The sequence below is a fragment of the Artibeus jamaicensis genome, unplaced genomic scaffold (assembly GCF_021234435.1).
Source record: "Artibeus jamaicensis isolate MK-2021 breed Jamaican fruit bat unplaced genomic scaffold, CSHL_Jam_final contig_525, whole genome shotgun sequence".
In the NCBI taxonomy this organism is placed as follows: domain Eukaryota; kingdom Metazoa; phylum Chordata; class Mammalia; order Chiroptera; family Phyllostomidae; genus Artibeus; species Artibeus jamaicensis.
The window spans coordinates 12355764-12378528 of NW_026521874.1; the positions used below are offsets into that span (position 1 = coordinate 12355764).

The window sequence follows — 22765 nt, forward strand, 5'->3', positions numbered from 1 at the left end:
GCAGGACATGCACCCATGTCCCTCCCTTGGGGTGGGACAGTCCCTGGAGCACTGGCACCTGTCCACAGAAAGCCCCTCCATCAATAGGACACAGGGTCCTCCTTCAGGGGTATTTGGAGGTTTGAGACTCACTCCACCCACCAGGGAATGGAGGGGACTTCTCTGCCCCTTGGTACTCTCAGTGGCTTCCAAGCAGGGACACTTAAACCTCACTCTAGTAATCCCTCCCTACTGGCACACCCCTACACACACACACACACACACACACACACACACACACACACACACACACCAAGGACAAAAGGCATGTGCAGAAGACAAGTCATCCCTCCACAATACACAGGCACCTTCTCACGCCCAGGGATCATGGGATCACCAGCCATTTCCTCCTCTGCACGTGTGCGATTAATTCCACACACAGAAACCTACATAGACACATCAGAAATAGGACAGTGTCACACCAGCGTGGGGGACACAGTCTCCGGATACAGGGGGGCAGTTGAACTCAGAGACTGTTTTACACGCAGAGGCACAGAGTTCTTCACAGGTGGCGCCGGCCTCACAGAGGCACAAACACGGTTCTGCAGCGCAGGCCATTCTGCCTCTTACACACGCGGACACAACTGCAAACCACCCCGCCTGTGAACGCGCCTGACACAACACTCCACCACGGGAGACAGTTACCAACAAAACTCACTTTTAATGATGGCATTGACCTGAGGAATCTTCAGACAGGGGCTTGGGGCCTGAGCTGGCCGCTGGCAAAGAACTGGCCCCAGGTCACAGACCAAGAGGCTCCCGGGGAGCTGGCCTCTGAGGGACGCGGTTCCAGGCCCTCTCCTCTTTGCAAAAGAAGACTAGAAACTAGCCTGGGGGGGAGAAACACGGTACAAAATACATTCAGAGCCCCCTGGCTGGGCTCTGGGGGAGCCCACCTCCTGCAAATGGGGGGGTCAGGGAGACCACGGCAGGTCCCATGCCCTGGCCCCTCCTCTTTCACGGCCAGGTTCCAAGGGGCAAAATGTATGAGTCATAGTCCTCTTAAAAAAATAGATCTCTTCACACTCGCCTTTTGCGTAGTCTCTCGGCTACTTGGGAATGAGCCTTTGCTTGCAACCCAAGGCTTCAGAGGGGCTGCTGGGGGGCAGGAGGCGGCTCCAGACGGAAGAGTAAAGAGCAGTGGCCTATGGCTTTGCATCTACATGGTGGGCAGCCCCTGGTCTCCGGCGGGGGAGGCGGAGGGGTTCTGCACCGCTGCTGTTTACCACCGAGGATCGGGGACCGGGGCCTCAGGGATCCTTTGGTTTGCCGCCTCAGCTTCGGGGGAGCAGCGTTTGTGTGCCAATGAAGGACCACCCCATCTGTCTCACTGTCCCTTAAAGGACTCCCAAGAGAAGCTGCCACTTCTGAACTGTGGTCACAGGGAGGCTGACGGTCTGTGAAGGCAGCGGGGTCTCTTTTGGGTTTGGACCCGCCTGACTGGGGGCAGCCTGGCTCTGCTCTCACCTGGTTAGCGAAGGGCCCATCGGTGGGGGCAGACGGCAGTGTAAGATCAATGTGTCGCCCCCCCACAATGGAATGATGCATTACTAGGGCTCTTGTTCTTACTCGGATTCTGCGGGTGGCACATGGCCATCCTAGTGGAGTCACTGCGGTGCCTGGAGAACCCACAGCCACCTCCTGGTCCCCGTGGGGGAGGAGAGGGGCAGAATTCTGACCTCAGAGGTGAACAGGCCACTGATTTCTTTTCAGGAGCAGTGTGACCTGGGGGTGGGCAGTAGCCCCCCACAGTGGTGATTATTAACCTGCCGTGAGCACCAGGGCGCCCCCACCCCACCCGATGTCGGAAACCTAAGGCTGCAGAGAAACCTCCCAGCGACTCGTGATCTGCACACACGAGCAGCCTGGCGAACCTGGGGGCCCCTCGGGTGGAGGGACAGGAGGCTCCAGAAGCTCAGCCCTGGGCGGCAGGGCAACCGGGGCTGCTTCCCTCCTACTGCCCCTTGGGCTCCTGCGTCTCAGCACCTGGGTGAGGCACCCATGTCTCCGGGACCCCCATGAGCCCTCCCTCCCACCGCGGAACCCAGAGTGGTAGAGGCAGGGAGAGACAGGGGAGGGTCTGCGTGGCTGGAACGCCCCCACCAGTAGCCTCCTGCTGCTGTAAAGGGGACTGTGAGTGGGCGGGTCGTGCCTGGGATCTCTTCCCCCAGGCTCCTCGGTCATGCAGGAAACTCATCGAAGGCCAGCAGCAGCCAAGGGGATGTCCCCATACCAAAGAGAGGACAGAGGGGCAGGGGTCCCCGGGGGCCTCGAGTCCCCGGCTTGGTCAGGACCCCCTTCCTCGGACGACCCATCATCTGGGGTAGTAGTCATCGGGAACGCCCGTGAGGTTCCGCCCTTTCAGGGCCGCGTCCACCATCTTGATGTAGGCGGAGATGGCCTTCTGCATGTCCGCCGTGTAGGGGTCGTACTCCAGCTTCCGGAGCCCCGAGCGCTTGAAGTTGCCGTCCTTCTGGCTCTCCACGCAGAGCAGCCGGTCCTCCCTGACGGCCACGCCCAGCAGGCCCACCATCCGGCCCAGCTGGACGAACAGGTCCTGCTTCAGGTCCTCAAAGTGCACCACCAACACCTTCTTGCCGAACTTGAGCCAGTCCAGCGTGTGTGTGGCCCACCACGGGGCATAGTTCCTCACAAACTCCGGCCACTCTGCGGGGAGAGGAGGGTGGGCTGAGTCTCGGGGGGAGGGGCTCGCAGGACGCAGGCCCGATGGCGCTGGCCGCGGTCACCGCGAATCACGGCAATAATAACACCACTGACTCCTTTTCTCTGCATACGCTGCTGATTCCTCCCCCTTGGCGCTTCTGGAACAATCTCAGCCCTTCCTTCCCTTCGGGAACAACATTTGTTGGGTGATTGCTACATGCCAAGCACAGATGCACATATAATGTAGGTTACTGTACCTTTATATTTTAGCATATATTTATGTTAATATGTAAAAGTATATGATTACAGCTGTTAATGCACTTCTTCTGCACAACAACTCGAGGAGGCAGGTAGCATCATTTTTCCCTCATTGAACACGAGGAAATGAAGGAGGCACAGAGAGGGTAAGGAGTTTGCTCAAGGGCACACAGCTAGTCACTGGCAGCGCCTGGACTCGAACCCACACATTCTGGTTTCAAAGTCTGAGCTTTTGACTACAAAACTGTGCTGGGCAGTAACAGTTCTGGGTAGTAACCTGTACCCTGTGCAGTGAGAGTATCCACTCATGGGATAATAATAGGACTGTCATACGAAGTAAGTGGAAAAGCACGTAAAGTTGTCGGCATGGTGCCCTGTACCCAGTACACGCTGTTACTGTCGCTGTCGCTGTGGGTGTTCTGGTCTCAGGTGTGGAGTTCTCTTTTCTGACTCCCCAGGCTCAGGCAGGTGCCCCCGCTGGGCCTGGCAGCCCCTTCACACCCTCCACGTACATACGTCACCCGCCTCTCCAACACCGTGCGTGGCCCGTTAGGTTAGCGTTATCTTTTCGCCTGTCCGTCCCACCTTTCTTTCTTTACTTTGCAAGACGGGATTGCGTGCCACTTCTTTGGCTATTTGTCTGTTACCTCGCTATGGTAAATGACAGGGCGGACTGCCGCCAGCGTGAAGGGTACGTTTGGGGCTCCAACACAGTGCAGGGAATTCCTCCGGGAGCCCTGGACCTCAAAGAACCAGCCAGCCAGCCAGCCAGCCCGGCCCCGGGCTCCCCCAGGGAGGAGGCTGGGGACAGAGGGAGGGACTCCAGCCTCAGCTCTGAGCCTGGCTGCAGAATCACAGCACCGGCTCTCTGAACCCCTGAAGCCAGACCTGCTGCTTTTCTCAGGGGCAGAGCCCCGGGTGCCCTCCCACAGGGTATGTAACTGTGCCAGTGCCAGTGAGTCTCCCAGGCCAGTCTGGGGAGCCCAGCTAGTCCTTAAGAACTAAATCCTCCTCCCTTGCTAGGTGATGGATACCCATGATCTCACTTAATGCTAATGACTACCCTGAAAAGAAAGGGCTACTATTCACTTATCACCACTGAGGAAACTGAGGCTCAGAGTGGGGAGGGAACTGGCCCGAGGCCTCACAGCCAGGAAGCATCGTCCAGACCAGGCCTGCCGGATTCCAGGTTCCGGTCTGCCCCAGGTACTAGCAGCCTCACCTGCACTGCCTCCCACCCAGCAGGGGCTCTGTCAATAGTTGTTGAATGAAACTGAAATCCCCAACCACCAAGGACGACTCCTTCTGTGCAGAAGACATCGGAATCAGTGGTGGGGTTCCTGCTCCCCCCAGGGCCCCCGCTGGAACAGCAGGGCTACCAGGGAAATATTTATGCTGTGGATAAGGCCATTTTTGATCCTTAAGATAGATTATTTACAATGTATTTGGCTAATTGGGCCCATACTGTTATAGTGGGTTAAGACCAGATGTATCTGCATGATTAGAAAAAATTTAGCATGCGTATAGTCTGTTTCGCTTTTTTTTAAAAAGGATTTCCCCATTCCTGAGCCATCTCCCAGCGTCCCTGGTGACTCAGGGCAACTGCGGCTTCCTTGGCAGAAGCCCAGACGGATGGAGGTGACCCTCTGTCACCCAGAGATACACAGATCCGGACTTTGAGGCTTGGCCACTTCAAGTCATTGCTGGAAGAGGGCTACAGGGTGGTCCCCAAATAAAAGGAAGGGGCCATTCTGCAGGGTGGTCGGGGTACCCCGCTGGCACCCCTAGCCTTGGACACAGGTGGGATGGAGATGACAGGGCATCCTTGCTGATTGCAAAGCTCCCTTGGATGGGAGCGTGTTTCCTAAGCACCTACTGTGTGCCGGGACTGTGTGGGGCAATTCGCATGCATTACCTCACACAGTGCCCACAAGAAGCCTGGGGGGCAGGAATGACCAGCCCCGTTCCACACACGGGCGCAGGGGCAGGAGGCCGATGGCCCGAGGCCCCCAAAGGGATTGAGACCCAGCTGCTCCTTTCCAAACAGAAACAAAAACAGAATCTAAAGCAAAGACAAATTTCAAACAAAAAAGCAGCCTCAAACTAAATCCTCCAAAAGGAGGCACAGAGACGCTAGCTGCGGAATTTTATCTCCCACCAACTGGTAGCACAAACAGCCCCGTCCAGGTCCAGAGACAGAAGGCGGGTTCCAGTGCATGCGAGACAGCAAGGACCGAACCAAGAAAGTAAGGAAGCAAGCGAAGAACAGCTGTAACCAAAGTTCCATTCCGGACAGACGAGGGAAGCCCACTTGATCCCTCCGAATGTGAAAACTCTTCAGGAGTGAGTGTTGTTTCCATGGCGACATGCTTGTTTGCATGGATCCAAGAGGAATCTGATTTTTCCACGACAGGACACAAAAAGCCAGTATCCGGTTGTGGAAAACAGAATGAAGAGACCAAGGGGAAGGGGTTGAAAAGTCCTCTGCGTGCGGACCAGCCCCGTCCATTTCGATAAGGACCTTGAAACCGGTCCCGTGATGGACCGGGGTGCGTGATCCTGGTTTTATAGCTGAAAGTCAGCAAATCTCCCGGAGTTGCTGGGATGACTGAAGGTTGGAGCCTGTGTCTTTTGAAGCCGGTTCCTAGGATTCTTACACAAACATGCTGTTTATATACAAGCTACATATTCAGTCAGAGTCAGCACTTACAGAAACACTGTCAAAAGAACAGTGGGGTGGGTTACGATGCCCCACTGCTCCGTATCCAAGGCAGGATTCAAACCTGTGTCTAAGCTAGACTGAGCCTGGCTCCTGTTCCCCTAGCCAACCCTTTGAGGGCTTCTGGTCTGATTGGCTCGGACATTCTTCTCTCCGGACACTAAGACACGTGGTCTGTTCACAGATGACTTGGGAGTCAGATGACCTGCGTTCAAAACCCAGCTCTCTCCACGTTAGTTGTGTGATGTTAGGGACATCGGTTGATCTCCTTGAGCCTCAGTTTACCCATCTGCAAAATGGTGAGCATGCTAGACGTGCATCCCAGATGCTGTGCAGATGAAATGGGATGAGATTTGCTAAGGCCCTGGCACAGGGGCGGGTTTGGGGGGGGAGGATATAGGAGATGCCTGAAAAGTGTGGCTCCTGTTACAATTCTTCTTATGCTGCGCCCTGCCCCCACCCCTGCCCCAGCATCTCTGAGGCACCGTCACTGTGGTCAGGGCTCCCCCGTCCCATCCCCCCCCCCAGCTAAACCACATTTGACACCCAGGCTGTTCCAGCAGCAGGCACCCCCCGACACCCACGGCACAGACCCCTCACTTGAAGCACCTCAATTGCTTCATTGGAAAGAAGAATAAAGCTTAAAAACAAAACAAAAGCCCTTGATTAGCTCAGGATTTCCAGTATGTGGTCGCTGCCTTCAAAGTGGGTAACAGAGGCACGCTGAGCCACGGACCACGGGTCCGGGGCTGGTTCCGCCAGCCACCTTGCTCCCTCTTCTTGTCGCCGGGGGGAACTGGGGTCTGATTAATAGCTTAACTGTTCTTAATTCCCCACGGAATCATTAAACACAGCCTCTGTTTCATTAAACAGATCCAGGACAATTCACCTTGTGTAATCATATCACATAAAACTTTGCTTTGGACGCACTCCAGGGACATTGTAAAATCAGTGTTATGGAACCGTGTGTGTGTGCGTGCACGCACATGTATATTGGTGGGGGGGGCGGGGGCATTAGAGGAGCCTCAACCCAGCTATCACTGAGAGGGGCCGTGGGCAGGGTGGTGTGGACATGCTCAACAGCTGGGTGACCTTTGCTCTGAGGGGGTGACCTTCATATTCTAGGCTGAGAGTGTCTGAAAGCTAAGATTCTCAAATGTTCAAGTGCACACAAAGCTTCTTGTTAAAATGCAGATTCTTGCCCTGGCTGGTGTAGCTCAGTGGATTGATCGAGGGCCTGCGAACCACACAATCACACAATCGCGGTTTGATTCCCAGTCCGGGAGCGTGCCTGGGTTGCAGGCCAGGTCCCAGCAGGGGACGTGTGAGAGGCAACCATACATTGATGCTTCTCTCCTTCTCTCCTTCCCTTCCTCTCTGAAAATAAATAAATAAAATCTTAAAAAAAAAAAATGCAGATTCTGACGCAGTGAGCCTGGGAAGGATGGGGGGAGGTTTGCTTTTCTAAAAACCTCCCAGGTGAAGTCCATGCGGTGGCTGGTCCCCAGGCAGCCCTTGGAGCAGCAAGAATCTGAAGCAGCAGTTTCTGTAACTGGAAGGCATGTCAGAAACAGCGGAGGGATTGCTGCCACACCGAAGGACAGATGGACAGACAGACAGACGGCTAGGCCCTCCCCCGGGTTTCCAATTATTCTGCAGGTCTCGGGTGGGGCCTCAGACCTGTGCTTCCAGCCAGTCCCCAGGTGAAATGGAGGTGCCTGGTGTCCACAAGGAAGGGTCTCCGACTCAGGTGCCAGAGGTTAATGCAAATGAGCGGGAAGGGCTGGCTGGGGGCAGGGCACTTGGGTTCTTCGAGGAAGGCTCTCAGCCACAGGTCTGAAGACCTGGATCAGGCTTGGGAGGGGACACTGGGAGAAGCTTCCCCACCCAATTCCAGACTCAGGTGGGGCCCCCAGACCTTCACATGAGACGTATGTGCTGGAACCCCCACTCTCCCTTCCCTGAAGCCTCTTGGCTCAGCCAGTCCTGACTCCCCCTTCTGTTTTTAAAGTTCCCAGCTGTCCTGAATAAGGGAAGAGAGGCTCCTGGGCGTTAAAGTGGCCTGAACCTGAACCTGAGACAAGGGGCTGTGCCAGGAGAGGAGAACCTCCGAAGGCACCAGAAGGTCAGAGAAGCTGCCAGGTAAGAGAGAGCCCGGTGGCTAATGGCTGGGTTAGAACCCAGCTCAGTCCGCACCTGGGGCCTCCGCCACAGGGCTTACTCCCTTCCGGGGCTGCAGTTCTCACCAGCGAAATGGAATTTAACAATGATCATGGCCGCGTCTCTCACCTCCTCTGAAACTAGATGGTTTAAATGAGGTAACGAAGGCTAAGTGTCTGCTCCCCTGAGCTCCCCAAGTGAGCCCCTCCATTTTCGCTCGGGGCACTGGATGCCCGGGGGGTGGTGAGCTGGGTTCTAGTCCTGCCACCATGTGCCTGAGTGACCTGGCAGGTCCCTGCCTTTCTGGGCCTCAGTTTCCCCATTAAGAAAGAGAGGGCGTATCAGCGGCTCTCAGTCCAGCCTGTACCCGGGAAGCATCTGGGAGCTTTAAACAAACTGATGCCCAGGCTCTGCTCCAGGAACGGCCTGGGGCGTGGCCTGAGCACCGGGTCTTCCCACAATCCTCTGGGGATTCTGATGTGCAGCCATTCAGAAGCCCACTGTGTTCAGTGGTCCTTTTCAGCCCAGCAAGCGGAGGGTCTGTTCCCGTGACAGGCTCCTGCCGTTTGCATCCGCGGGCTTCTCAGCCTGGCCCTGGCCCTGACCAGGGCTCACTTTCAATTGTTCTACAAATAAATAATTCAGAGGCCTCATTTCTCCTGGGAACAAGAGAACAAATGTCACCACCTGTCCAAGTTCTTGCCCCCTCCCTGAGAGGGGAAGCAAGGCAGAGGGAGGGACAGATGGGTGAACAGGAGTCCAGCGCACAGTTGGTGAGGCAGGCCCGAGGGTTTTTCATCAAGGACATCAATGTGGTCGAGACCGTGATTGGTGGACTGCTGAGTTAACGCATCCCACGGCCAAGTTCCAGGCCTCTCTGGGCGGGGCCAGAGCTTTGGAGCAGCTGGGAGGGGCAGGGGGGCGGAGCAGGAAGCATTGCCCGCCCCCACACCCTGGCTTTGGAGCAGCCGGGTTCCTAGGCGAAGTGGGGAGGAGCTCACATTAACAGACGCTCTAAACTAGGTGATTCTTGTTCACAGACGGTCGGCCTAACCCATTACCAAGGGTTAGCACCGTGGTTAAGAGCATGCGCTCTGGGGGAAGGCTGAATGGGATCAAACCCGAGCTCTCCCAACTTCCTGGAAAAGCTGCTTCACCCGCCTCCTCACCCTGATCTTAGCTTGTCCCCATTATAAAATGAGTTAATTGTGGGGCGTTAAAGTGCTCACCGATGTGGTTCCCTTTACCATGATGGAGGTACAGGTGATGGCTGATACGGGCTTTTGAGACCCAGTAGGGTCAAAGGTCCTCAAGATGCCAGAATTTGGGCCAGACTTAAAAGCTCTCACCGCTGCCCCCAGCCGCCACCCACCACCCACCCTGCACAGAGACATTCGCCCACACAGCAGCCACCTACTCATAAGTGTCAGATTGTCTCAAACCCAGGTTGTCTTAATGAAGTTCGGTGGTTAGGGGCCAAGTCCCTTTCCAGCTGTGATGTGGGAACAAGCATGTACTACTTACTGTCTCCGAGCCTCCCAACCCAGAGTTGTTGGGATTGCTCAATAAAGGGATCTCTCGGGACCTCAGAGCCACTCAGGGCCACTCAGCTGCTGGCCTTGGTCTGGATACAGGTCTCCTAACTTCCAGGAAAGAGCTCTCGAACCTGCTCCAACCAATTCATTTCCACTGGGGGACCTCCATTTCCGTCGTGCAGCATGGGTCACAGCTACAGAGTGGCTTAAAGGGTTAAATTCCATAGCGCCGCATTTTACAGATGGGAGGACCTAAAATCAGGGAGGTTAAGAAGCTTTACCCAGGGAAGTGATGGAGCTGGGACTTGAACCCATGTCGTTCACCACTGTGTTGCCTCACAGAGGATCACGTGATGCTAGTGGGCAGGGTGGGATGGAGGAAGTGCATGCGCCAGCGAGGATGCGTCCCTGGATTCCTGGAAGGAGACAGCACGGGCCCAACGCCCTGCAACCCAGAATCCCTCTGTTCCCCTCCCTTCTCTCCCTCCCCCTTCCCGCCCCAGCCATACCTTTGCCTTTCCAGTGGGCATGCGCAGCAAAGCCGATGTGGCCGCCGTATTTGCGATTGAACTCAGCCATGAGGGCCTTGTAGGGGTTACGGATGAGCAGGATGGCGGCATCGAAGGCCTCGATCTCCTTCTGGCCGCTCTCGTGTGTCTTGATGCAGATGGTCCTCCCGCTGCGCCAGTGGTCCCGCTCACCTTTAAACCCTTCCCGCAGCCAGGGGGCGGGAAACAGGACAAGTGAGCTGGGGGAGGCAAGCCATCCACCCCGCCCCCTGCTGGGCCTCTCTGGGAGTCCTCCTATATTAACTCCCACATTTATTCGCATGTTTACTGAGCACCTACTATGTGCGGGGCACAGTGATGGGAACTTGGGAGAAAGTGATTTGCAAAAAGATCCATGGGTCTTACTGGTTTTTGTGGGGTTTTTTTTTTCTGTAGATAATACGTATTTCCCCCACACCATCTGCCCAGTTCTTAGCCTGGGCCATATAAACCTGATCTGTGGGCTCCCCAGAGGCCGAGAAGGGCCCTGCCCAATCTGGGCCGGGTCTCAGCCCCTCCTTCCTCTGTCTCGCCTCCCTCAGAGGCCTGGGCTCTGGGTCCCAGCAGCCTACAGGGCTTGAGCCTGCACTTTGGGCTGTTGAGATCTGAGAGGGGCAGGGGACACCAAGGGAAAGACCAAGCCTGGGGAGACGGGGAGAGGGAAGGAAAGGACAGAAACAGACAGGTGTCCGAGAGAAAGATGACTGCAACAGAGGGAGGGGGAAAGGGGGAAGAAAAACAGACCTAGAAACAAAATAGAGAACAGCCAGACACAGGAGAGGGACAGATACACAACAAGGCAGAGAGACAGAGAGAAAGACAGAAACAGAGGGAAAAAAATCAGGAAAAAGAGACAGGCAGATGGACAAAGTCACAGGGAAAACCACGCTCAAGTGGATCAGACACTGGGATTCTGGGAGGGAAGCTCGTTCATTCATTCACTGATTCCCTCGTCCTTGACTGGACAGCTCTTTGCTGGGTGTGCATGGGGTGCCAGGATGAGGGAATAAAATGTTGCAGAGAGAGTGGGGGCAGAGGAGAGAACGTCAGGCAGCCCCACAGACTTAGGAGGGTGCTGGGGGTCACCTGCATGGTCTGTGCTTGTTACAGAATGGGAATCTGGTCTCTGGTGGAGGAGGGGGCCTGCGCTCAGTTAGTCGAAGGGATGGGGGAGGAACTTAAATAAAGCACCTTGAGAGTCAAGGCAAGACCAGCTCATATAGAAACCAGCCCCTCCTGGCCCACCACTGAGGCCCCTTTCTAATTACTGATCCCTAAATGTCCCTCCCCACTGTCCCCTTCTCCCCACTATTGCTGCTCCCCCAACAATCCTGCAGGCTAAATGTCCCCCACCCAACCCCTGTGGCCTGAGGGATATATTACTCATTTGCACGCCACTTCCTGACCTGAAATCCTCTAAACCCCACTCCCCCACCCTGCCGGCCCGTGCCCCTTGGATGCTGTGCACAACTCTCGGAAGGGCATTTCAAGGGCTTTGCAGTACCCAGTCCTGGCTGCCCCTCCTGCTGCGTGCCCCCAGCCCCCACCCCCCACTCCCTTCACAGTCAGACAGACTTCAAACTATTTTCACTTCGCCAGTCACGCTGCGGCGCTCTCCAGGCTCCACCCACTCCGTGCCCTCTGCCTGGAACTCCCTCCTCCCCTTTTGGGTAAGTCTTCCCCACATTCTGCACACACACCCCAAAATATATAAATCACTGGTCACAGTGCTGGGCCCATGGTAGACATTCAGTAAATGCCCATGATTATTAGTATTATTAGCAGCGACATGAATATATGAATAATAATAAGGGCCGTGATGAAGGAGTGCTCTGGGTACAAGGAAGATAAAGGAGAAGGACTCCTGAGTCTGCCAGAGACCTTGCAGGGGGCCGTGCCCTGCAGCTAGGGGCGTGGGTTTCCAGGCAGATGAGCGAGGACAGGGTGGTGGCAGGACTGATGTCCCAGGGAGAGTAGACAGTGTGTGATGTGTCTGGTGTGTCTTGCAACTACAAATCGCTCTTTCTGCCTGGAGTCTGATGCAAGAGGGGGCGGCTGAACTGCCACCCAGTGAGAGCAAACCCGGGCACAGCAGTTACCCCCACCTCTGGCACCATGTCCCCTTCCAGCCCCCCATGCTTCAGGGCCCGGAAGGTGTGAGGGTTTCATTAAGCTAGACATTTGTCAACTGCAGAAGTGATGGAGGAGGGACTGGGGGGGTTCACCAGATTGAACAATCTGAGGGCGGGGTCCCCTCTGCTTGCACCCCACTGCCAGCTCTGAACTCCCAGGGAGAGAAATTGTCACCTGCAAGAGCTCAGGCCACAGGAAGTATTTTTAAGCCCCTCAAAAGGCAGCTGCACTCAAAGCATCAGGCGCCTGCGACCAGCCCACAGACCTCTGCCTTCCTCGGTGGGACTGACATCCCACAGCTCGGGCCCCGGAAGTGCCAGGGAGGGCGGCTGCTTGCTCGCTTTGTGTCCCTTCCGTTTTCTGTTTCTTCCTCTTGCCTTCCCTTCCCCCGACCTCTCTCCCTCCCTTCCACCCTTCTCTTCCCTTTCTTTTTCTCCCCTTCTCTAGCTAAGACTTTAGGGACACCTTCTCTATTAATTATCAACTCTTGATATTCCCCAGGACTTGAGTATAAACAACATAGAACCAGGACCAGTTCTGGGAATATTGCGGGTCTGGGAGTGAGAATCCCGGGCCCCTGCTCTAGGGCCGGGGGTCTCACTCTGACTTTGCATGGGAATCATTTGGGAGCTTCTTGTGTTTTAAAAAAAAATTCTCACCCAAGGATATATTCATTGATTTTCTTGATATTCTAGAGAGAGTAAGGGAGAGAGAGAGAGAGAAACATTGTTTGCCTCCTGTACACACTCGGATCAGGGATGGAACCTGCAACCTAGGCGTGCACCGTGACTGGGGATCCGTGAGGGCGATGCTCCAACCAGCTGAGCCACCCAGCCAGGGGTCACTTGGGGGCTTTTAAGAATGACTGATGCCCTGGCCACTCCCAAGAGTCTGATGGAAACGGCCTTGGTGCAGCTCCGGCACCAGAACATTAAAAGCTCCCTGGTGATTCTGATGCGTAGTCAGAAACCAACCCCCGCTGACTTGGACGGAATACTGGACTGCACCGGTTACACATCACTTAAAAAATAGAGTCCATATTGTACCACAGCCTCACACATACTATCTCACATGCATTATGTTATATTTTGTTCGAAATCTCTGTGGGTTCAGCATTGACATCCTCAGATTATAGATGAGGAAATGGTATAGATGCTCAGAGAGGGCAACTTTGCCCGAAGTCTCACAGCTGATCAGCAACAGAGTCCAGATTGACAGTTCGATGTCCAGGTTGCATCTTGAGATTCTGTCTCCCTCTCTCTAAAGTTAGGTTGGGGTGGAGGGGGACGGTAAACACGTGGTGTGTGGACAATTCCGCCTCTGCACCCTCAGCGGGCATCACTACTAGATGAAGGCACTTCATTTCTCAGGGAGAACAGAACCTCAGAGTCCTTCTTAACACATCCTCCTAAAGCAGGGATTCGCTGGAACTGACATGTGGGGTGAAACCTCTTTGGATCCCTGAACTAAATGATGCTCAGGGGCCCTTTAACTGTGGCATTCTGGGGTTCCCTGAGCAGGGTTGCTGCTGCCGCTGGGAAGGTTAGACTGCGGGCCAGCCACAGGATGCTTTCTGAGCCCGCTTCCCCCAGCCGCTGCCCCAGAGATTCCAGAATGTGCTTGGCTCCTCCCGGCAGCCGCCATAAAGGCAGTGCGGCTAGTGGTTTAAAAGCAGAGGTGCTGGTGACAGCCAGGTGTGGGCTCAGTTTCTGGGATAAGTATGCAAAACACTCGGCTTGCAGCCTTGTACATAATAGGCACCTAACAGATGATTGCTGAAGCCAGAAATTAATAAATATACAAAAAATCAGGACCCGAAGGCAGGCCCCTTACACCAGCCCTCGCCAACCCCATCCTTTGATGTGTCTCTCTTCACCCTTCCTGCCTTTTCTCTCCCACTCTCTACCCCCCTCCTGCCTCTCGCCCTTAGACAGACCTGCCCCTGGCTCTCCCTGAGCTGGGGATCAGGGATGGCTCTCTGTCAACACCAGGCTGTGCTTGGGCAGTGCCTGGTACCCAGACCGAAGCATTCACAGCCTTTATCAAACACTTATTATGTGCCGAGTCTGTGGCAGAGATCAACTCGTGAACCTTCACAACCACCTTACCAGGTGTGTGCTGTTATCTCTAATTTGTGCATGATGACACAGGTCCAGAGAGGTACAGTAACTTGCTCCAAGTCACACAGCCAAGAAGTGGTCATCATCTGTTAGCAGCTACAGAGACCCATGGACAAGGGCTGTTTCACACAGAAACTCAAAGCCCCTCCCAGGCAGAGCTACGGCTTCCCTGATACCCCCGCCATGCCTGGAGGAGGGCTTCACACCCCACGGGCACCTCATCTGAGACTTGCAAAACCCCAGGGATTTCTTGCCTGTGTGGCGAGATGATGCGTGTGGGCTACAAAGCCGGGAAACACTGGGCTATGCCCCCCGATCAGCCCATTGAAAAAGATCTGTGTGACCTTGGGCAAGTGACGTCTCCTCTCTGAGCCCCGGGTTTCCTATCTGGGAAAAGGTATCAACATCCTCTTCCGAGGGTTGCTGTGCAGGGTTAAACAGAAACGGAGCCCCTGGCACAGCTCCTGGCACCTAGTGGGTGGCCAAGAGAATGTCTGTGGTCATCCGAACCTCCCCCAAGTGCTTGGCACACAGACGGCGCTCCATACGTGCCTGCTGGGAAAGTAGGCTTGGGAAGTGCATTAGGACATAGCACTGTTCAGCCAACATCTGTGAACAGAGTGAAAACAAAGCAGCCACAGAACTGACGTCATTGACGTAAAGGCAGAGAAGACACTGACAAATAGCAGTCAGTAAAAAACGTCTTCAAAGTGAACATAGTTATCGGACCTCTGCGTACAGCAGAGTTGCTGGTCAGTGAACGTCTGTGGGGAGGTACCTGCACACAGTGTTCAAGGAAGGCTTGCAGTGATCTAAATGGAGGGAAGGTACGAGGCACATAGTAGGTACTTGATAAATGCCCATTATTGAATGGAGGCAGGTATGATACCCAGGACATGATGCTCTGGAAACGTTTGTGGGATGTAAGTGAAGGGAAGGTACCGAGCACATAGTAGGTCTCAATAAACATGCCCGGGTAAGCTGAGCAGCACATAGTAGGTGCTCGGGAAGGGCATTCCCACACCCTCCCAGGGAGCCCTTTCCAGCCCAGGCAGCCTCCTCACCTTTATTGTAGAGGGAGCCATCGAAGTAGTAGCTGCCGGTGTAGAAGCCAGTGGCCAGCTCGATGAGGTGGCGGGCCCATGTGTTGCCGGCCCCCGGGAAGCTGGCCAGAGCGATGAGCCGCTTGGACTTGGCTGGGAGGAACCTTCTGTCCATGCAGCGGTTGTCTGCAAAGGGCAGGGTGTGGGGCAGGGGCAGACAAAGCCTGGGTGTGAGTCCCACCCCTGCTGCCTCCTGGCCTTTCAACCAACCCAGTGCACGTGATGGAACCTCTTCTGGGCCTCAGTTTCCCCATCTGTAAAATGGGGGGAGTGATTCCTCTTTTATGGGGTTGATGGTGAGGGTTGAATGAGATGATGGGATTAGCACATAGTAGGGAGTCAACAAAACTCAGCTAGGAAAATGACTCTTCTCCACTGCCTCAGTTTCCCCCATCATCGTAAGTCACTTTCTCCTATCCCCAACTTTCCTCCAGACTGACCTCCGGAAATGGCATCCATCTACATGCAAGCCAGTCCGAGGTTCCTACCTCGGCCTCCAGGCCCTGTGTGGTCTGGCCCTCGCATCCTCTCAGGCTCATCCCATTCACCTGCTCCCCCTCCCACCCCGACCTGCCAGCCCCCTGTGCTGTCCCTTCACTTCCTCACCTGGGCTCTGCTCCGTCCTCACTCAGCACCGTCAGGTACATGCTGCTCCCTCAGCCGTCCCTCCCCTGTCCTTGCCAGGGGACTGCTTCCCACCCTCCCACTCTCTGCTGAGTTGGTGCCCCTTCCTCCCCTGACCCCTGGGCTATCGCTAGTGTACTGTATCCATCCCCTTCATGTCGCTTATCACAGCTGTGATTCAAACAATTATTTGTTTGGTCAGAAACCCTGCCATACTGTGCTTTGATGATTCCCCAATACTTTCCATAGTTGCTGGCATATAGTAGAGATAATAAGTGTTTCTTGGACGGATGGACGGACGGATGGTACCTGGATAGATGGGGTGGTGAATGGGTAGTTAGATAGATGGGTAGGCGGGTGGAGGAATGGGCAGGTGACAGCTGGGTGGGTAGCTGGGTGCAACAGTGATTGGTTGGATAGGTGGGTAAGAATAATATCCACATTGTACGGCTCTTGTAAGGGTTAAATGAAATAATGCATGTAATGTATTTATACACTACAGTGCTCAAAAGGGATAGTAGTTCTTCTCTGGCCCTCAACTTCCACATCTGTAAAATGGGTTGGGACAGGTGAGCACCGTTCTGATACCCTAGACTCTCCGCCTCTGCTGTCAGAGCCCATGGGAAGGGTTATTCTCCGCCTCAGCACCCCCCTGGGCAGCCCATCCTGGAGCTAGAAGGCACAGTGGCGATCAGCTGAGGGGGGCAGCCAGCACAGGGGGCTCTGCAGTGGAAAAGGAACCAGAGAGAATCCTTGAGTTTTGGTCTCAGTCCTGCTTCTTCGCTCTGGGCCGCTGACCTCAGTCCTTATTGACCTTCAAGGGGGCGCAGGCAAACCTCCCTTCCCAGCCCCGGCTTCCACGTCCCTTGAGCTCACAAGGCTCCTCTGCCCCCACCCTTTCTTCCTCCCCATGGAAGAGGGGGCTGTACCCTGCTCTAGCATCTCCATCCCATCTTCACCCCCCACCCCAGTCTCCCTGCTCCACTGGTTCCCCCCGATCTCCTTTCTCTCCCTCTCAGCGGGCCCCATCACGTGAGCGGGCAGACATGAGCAAAGGGCTCCATCACTGAAAACCCCACACCAGCAACCTTTCTCCCCCGGCCCCATTCCCGCTCACACTGCTGGCAGAGCTGGCCGCGCCCCCATCCCATTTCCTGCCACGGTCAGGTCACCAGTGACCTTCAGTCCGGCCGCCCCTCGCTGGGCCACTCAGCACATCCAAGAGCACCTGTCACTCTGCCTTTCTTACATCTCCCTCCAAGGTGGTACACCGGTATTTCCTCCTCTGTGCTGTGCGTCACTACTGGAATCTTACTCTGATCACGTTGATTTCTCCCGATAGTCTTTCAGGGGAGAAGTCAGAACTCTTAGATTTAACTTCTAATACTGCCACTACTTGCTGGGAGACCTCGGAAGCAGGATGGGTCAGAGCCTCAGTTTTCTCACTTGTGAAATGGGACTACGGGACGATCAACATCCCAGGGCTCTTAGGAGGGTTAAACGCGAGAAAAGGCGCCTCGAGTGTTAGCACGGGGCTTACAGTGGGAGCACCAATCAACGGTGGCTGCCCCCGCCAAGGACCCCAGTCCCCTCCCATGGTGCCACCTGTCGGCTCAGGGGAGAACAGGCTTTGGGAGAAGTAAACCAAGTCCGCTTTGTCGAAGGCAAGCGGGCGTCTGGGGACGGAGTACATGGGAACACACCACAAGAAGGAGCCTAGATGTGCAGCGTTCTGGGGGATGGTTGTGTTGGGTATTTGATAAGGCCGGGGAGTACTCAGATGTCACTGATCAATGCAGCTCAAATCCGTGCAGCTCACTCTGTGTAAATGTTCCTTCAGAAAATCATAAGCAAATAGTGAATTATAATTAACAACACACACACACACTGAAGAGGGATGATGTTCATGACTTACTTCAAAATGCTGCCCAAAAATAAGGGTGGAGAAATGGAGAGTCAAGAAAGTGAATGTAACAGAACGTTGACAAATGTCAAATCTATGGGCTACGCATACGAGTGTTCACTGTGTAATTCTTTCTAATTTTTCTGGAGGCCTCGTATTTTGTCATAGCAAAATGCTGGGAATGAGGAAGAAGCTAGGCCCCCAATTTCCCTGGAAAATGGGATTCTCCTTTCCAACACTGCCTGGCAGGCCAAAGCCAACTCCAAGGTCAAAGCTGTTGTGTTCAGCACTAAAAAAAGAAAGTTGATTTGGCTCTTAAGCTCCACAAATCAAAGCAGTGCCAGAGGGAGTATTCTATGTAGCTTTGGAATCAGACAGACCCGGTTTCAATCCAGGATTGTCACGGCCTAGCTGTGACATGGAACAGGGCACTTCACCTCTCCGAGCCTCAGTTTCCTCACCTGTAAAATGGGGCTAGTAAACTTTACAGGATTAAATGCGTATTGCATGTGAGGTACTTGCAGTGTATGTTGAGATGCTGTGGTTAGGAGTGAAATCTTGGGACCTGGAATGCCTGGATCCGAATCCCAACTCTGCTCGACCTTAGCTGTGTGACGCTGGCTGAGCTACTTAACCTCTCTGTGCCGAGCTGCCTTGTTTGTAACATGATAATAACAACAGCCCCTCTATCACTGGACTATCCCGAGGATTAGAAGAGTTAATTCAGTCTAAATAGTTTAGACAGCATGTGGCACACAGTAGGTGCTCAATAATTATTTTGTCCCCCCCAAGACCAACAGAACTTAGCACATAGGAGGTGCTCAATAAAGGCAGCCCACAATAGATCGGGCTCTTGCAGTCTGATGAACTCACATGACCCTCAAACTTCCCAGTGTGAGGCCCTGGCTGGGTAGCTCAGGGGGTTACAGCGCTGTCCCCAATATGCCAAGGGTGCAGTGGGTTAGATCCCCCGCCAGGGCACATTCAAGAATCAACCACCGAATGCATCAATAAGCAGAACAGCAAATCGTTTCTCTCTCTCTCCCCTGCCTTCCACATCCCCAGTGCAAAGCCTGACATGGAAAAAACTGAAGGTCAGCGATGACTTGGGGGCAGGGCCCTGGGAATGAGCAGACCCATGGATGAGGGCCTCGTTCTCTGCTATTGAAAGGGCTCCAGTGTCTGTTTTATCCACATCAAATGGGTCACGGGATAATTACTCTGTGCGGGACCCTCCCCCAGGCTGGGACAACCCGGTTCCCAGCAGCACAGACCAAGCGGCACTTCTGGAAGCCCAGGAACACCACTGCTTCCTCACTGCAGGGCCGACAGAGCCCAGGGCCGCACCTGCTAAATGAGGCCCCAGGCACCGGCTGGACTGCAGCCACCTGGGAAGCAACCACAAGGGCCCATCACTGGGACCCCCCCTCAGGCCAAACAGGGGATGGGCTACGGGGGGCTGTCTCTGGTTCTTACAGCAAGATTTTGTGTGAATCAGAAGGAGCCGCCTCCTTCCCCGGGCGGATGTGCTGCGGTGCCCGGTGTGATGGGCAGAGCGAGGCCGGCCTTCGGGCGCCTCTTTCCCTGCAGGTTGTGCCTGTGTGGTGTGCGGCCTGCCCAGCCGCGCGCACAGCCGCCTGGCTCCTGGGGGCGCAGAGGCGGTCCAGCCCCGTGGGGTTGTGCTGGCTCTCCAGGCTTCAGAGGGTGTGGGAGCGTCCTCTGCACTGTGGGCAGGGGCTGCTAACAGGGGCTGTGGAGCCAGAGACCCAAAGGCAAATCGCCTTCGTGGACGTGTGACGGTGGCTGGTGCCCACCGCCGCTGAGCTGTGTGCTCTTGCCACCTGTAAACGGGAGTGACATCACCCCAGTCCTAGGCTGACTGTGGGCTCCACAGCATCGGTGAGGCGAGGCTGGGCACAGGCCCGGGGCACCCTCCATGGTCAGGGTGTTCAGATACTGGGGTCTCCTTTGGGCTGAGTGTCTCGGCAAGGCACCTCCAAAAGGCCCCCCACTTTTTGTTATGTCCCTGTCAGGAGAGAGGGGTTTCATCTAGACATTGTATAAACAGCCTGACCTCAGGCAAGTCCCTTCACTGTTCTGGGCCTCAGTTTCCCTCCCTGTAAAGTGGGCATAATGGCGCTCCCACCCAGTAGGAGGGCCGAGGGGGAAAGAGCAAACAGAGGGTTCCACACGGAGTATGGCTCAGAGACAGCCCTTGGGAAACTCTAGGTACCGCCATCGCCACCACCAGGGCCGTCATTATCTCGGTCTGGTGGCCCAGGAGACAGAGGGGAGATAAGCAGTGAGAGTGGGTTCCACCAGCAAAGGAAGGATAGAAGCAGGAAGGGTGACCGAGAGAAAGAGAAAAAGAACTTATAGGTACACTTACAGAATCCTGGAATTGGAAGGGCCCTTGGAGGTCAACAATTTACAGAGGGAGAAACCGAGGCCTGGAGAGGGGAAGTGACTTGCCCAGGGTTGCCCAGTGGGTCTGTGCTGGAGACCCAGGTCTCCCCCTCCCAGCCCAGATGTCTCCCCCACAATGTCACTGTCTGGTTCAAGAAAAGAGCCACCAAGGAGGGGACCTCAGTATGAGGGGGAGAGTTGAGGGTCCTTAGAAGCCACACTGTCTTGCCCGGGACCCTCTGTTGCCCACCCAGGGTCTCTAAGTCTGGCCAGGTTCACTAGCTCAGCCCTCGGCCCTCTGGCCTGCGCAGTCTGGGCAGTGTGACATGGACCGACCAGGCACCTCTGGGAGCGAGGAGAACACCCGGGGCCTGCCGGGGGCGGCCTGGCCTACCTTGGACCTGCGTCTGGTACACAATGAAGTAGCTGGTGGTCCCGCAGCTTTCAAACTCCTCCGCGCTGCACTTCTGGGCACAGAGCTGCTCGTCCTCCCTCTCGTGGAGCGGGAACCGCGTGGTGGGGAACCCACAGTGGCAGGCGGTGCCCGCGAGTGCCGCCAGTGGGTACTCCTGGGGATGGACGGGGAGAGGAAGAGGAAGAGGAAGAGGAAGAACACCCGTCAGCCCCCGATGGGGGACGTGGGGCAGCAGTTGCATTCCCTTCCCCGTCGCTCTCCCCAACCTGAGGGTCCCCAAGCTTCACCAGCAAACCCGGCTTTTACCCTTTGGCCCCGTCTCCATAGCTCCTGCATTATTGTATTCTTCCTGCATCACTGAGGTGTAATTGCCAATCAAAAACTGTGTACATTCAAGGCAGGGGTGTCAAAGTCATTTTCACTGGGCGCCACATCAGCCCAAGGTAGCCTTCGAGGGCTGAATGCAGAGCTCCTTGCCCCTAGCTAAGGCGTAGTTACATTCACACGGTCCTGAAGTTACTTTCGGCCCTTTTGAAGGCAACCTCAGGCTAATGTGGCCCCCGGTGAACGTGAGTTTGACACCCCTGATTTAAGGTGTACAACTTGATATCTTGGTAAATGGATACACGGCAAATTAACCACCACCATTAAGCTAATTAACATACACATTACCTTGCACAGTGCCTGTTTTTTTTTTTCGTTTCCCTGTACTAAGTACATTGATGGACTTGTTGGTTTGTTTCCTCTAACTCAACTCGCCTTTTGGAACTTTGCTTTCTGAGGAAACTTTGTGTCGTTCCCACAAGTAGTGCTTGGGGGCACGTGGCACCGCTAGCGTTTCCACACTATATACAAGCAAATACTATAGACACACAACAGTGTAATTAAATTCTAACTAAGGCACTCTGCCTGCCAAGACGGAGCCGTGTCTGCTCCTCTCTTCCTGCGAAAGGATTAGTTGCCGGTAGAGAGGTGTTAAAGACACTTTGGCACTGAGATGAGCTTTCTGCCTGAGGGCTTGAAAGAAACTGGAAAACTAATGCCTTTCTCCCGGTGTGTGTGACCCCCATGGTCAATGCCCCAGGCCTGGCAGCGAGATGAAATCCACGCCTTGGGAGGAGCTGTCTGAAGCCATTCTTTCAGGCCAAAGAGGATACTGGGACCTCTGTGCACCGTGGTCTCTGTTGGGAGAGAGGCTCCTAATTGCTTTATTTGTCCTGTGGAGCAGCTAAGTGGCAGCAGGACGGGCCTGAGATCTGGAGGGCGGGGGCTGTCCTTTGTCCAGTCTGCCTCTATACAAGACCCATAGCCCTGAATTTCCCCCAGAAGCCACTCCAGGAATAATCTGGTCACAAGCCAAAATCGCCCCTACATGGCTGGACCCTGTGAGCTCTGTCAGAGTAGGTTTGGTGTCTTGTTTAGCAGGTATTAAATATGAACTGCAGCTCCTAGTTGAAGAGGAGACAGAAAGAAAGAGACAGAGAGGAGGTGGGTCAGCTTGTGCCCTGACTGAGGATGTTTTTTAACTGCTGCGACACACTGGAGCCTTCTGTGACTGTAAACCTCGGACCCTCCACCCTTGGCACAAGCAGCCCTGCTCCCCTGCCCACATTCGGTGGACTAACCCCGCCACTTCTCTCTTTGGCCCCTAAGGAGAGTGGAGAAAGCTGGAAGAGGGGGCTTTGCAGAGGGACCTTCCTGTCCACCCACAGCCCCTCTAGTCCTGAGTGCAGTGGGACCCTTTGTTACACTGGTTTGCTCTGCAACCTCACTGTCCCATGTGTGTTTGTCCCCCACCTCCAGCTGATCTGTAGGGTCCTCTGGGGCTTCAGGGACGGAGGGCTGACCACCCTGGGGGATGCCGTGGCAGGTGTGGGTGATTCCTGCCCGAGAGGGGAGAGCTAGACCTCATGCTGGTCGAACCTTTAATCTCATGAACTTCGCCCCCACCTTCCAGGGTGCCTCTTGGGAGCAGAGTAAGTGCTCAGGAAATGCTCAGTGGCTTCAGGTCACCTGGCTGCCCTTGAATGGCTGTTGGAGCCTCTTTGTGGGGTCTCTGGGGTAGCTCAGGAATTCAGAGCATGGATTTGGAGCTGGTCCCAGGAGTCGGTCCCAGCTCTGCCACTTGCTGGTGCTGT

At 55.0% G+C, this 22765-nt stretch overlaps 1 protein-coding gene across 1 annotated transcript in view; it reads right to left on the reverse strand.

The window, feature by feature from the left end:
• Nucleotides 1-680: 680 nt before the first annotated feature.
• Nucleotides 681-22765, reverse strand: part of WSCD2 (WSC domain containing 2) — a 95220-nt gene continuing 73135 nt past the window's right edge. Inside the window, exons 6-9 of the mRNA XM_037156131.2 lie at nucleotides 20607-20781; nucleotides 15241-15405; nucleotides 9885-10085; nucleotides 681-2706 (exon numbers count right to left, since the gene is read on the reverse strand). Of these exons, the coding sequence (XP_037012026.2) occupies nucleotides 2354-2706; nucleotides 9885-10085; nucleotides 15241-15405; nucleotides 20607-20781 (894 nt within the window). The 3' untranslated portion in view covers nucleotides 681-2353. The remainder of the gene's footprint in view (nucleotides 2707-9884; nucleotides 10086-15240; nucleotides 15406-20606; nucleotides 20782-22765) is intronic.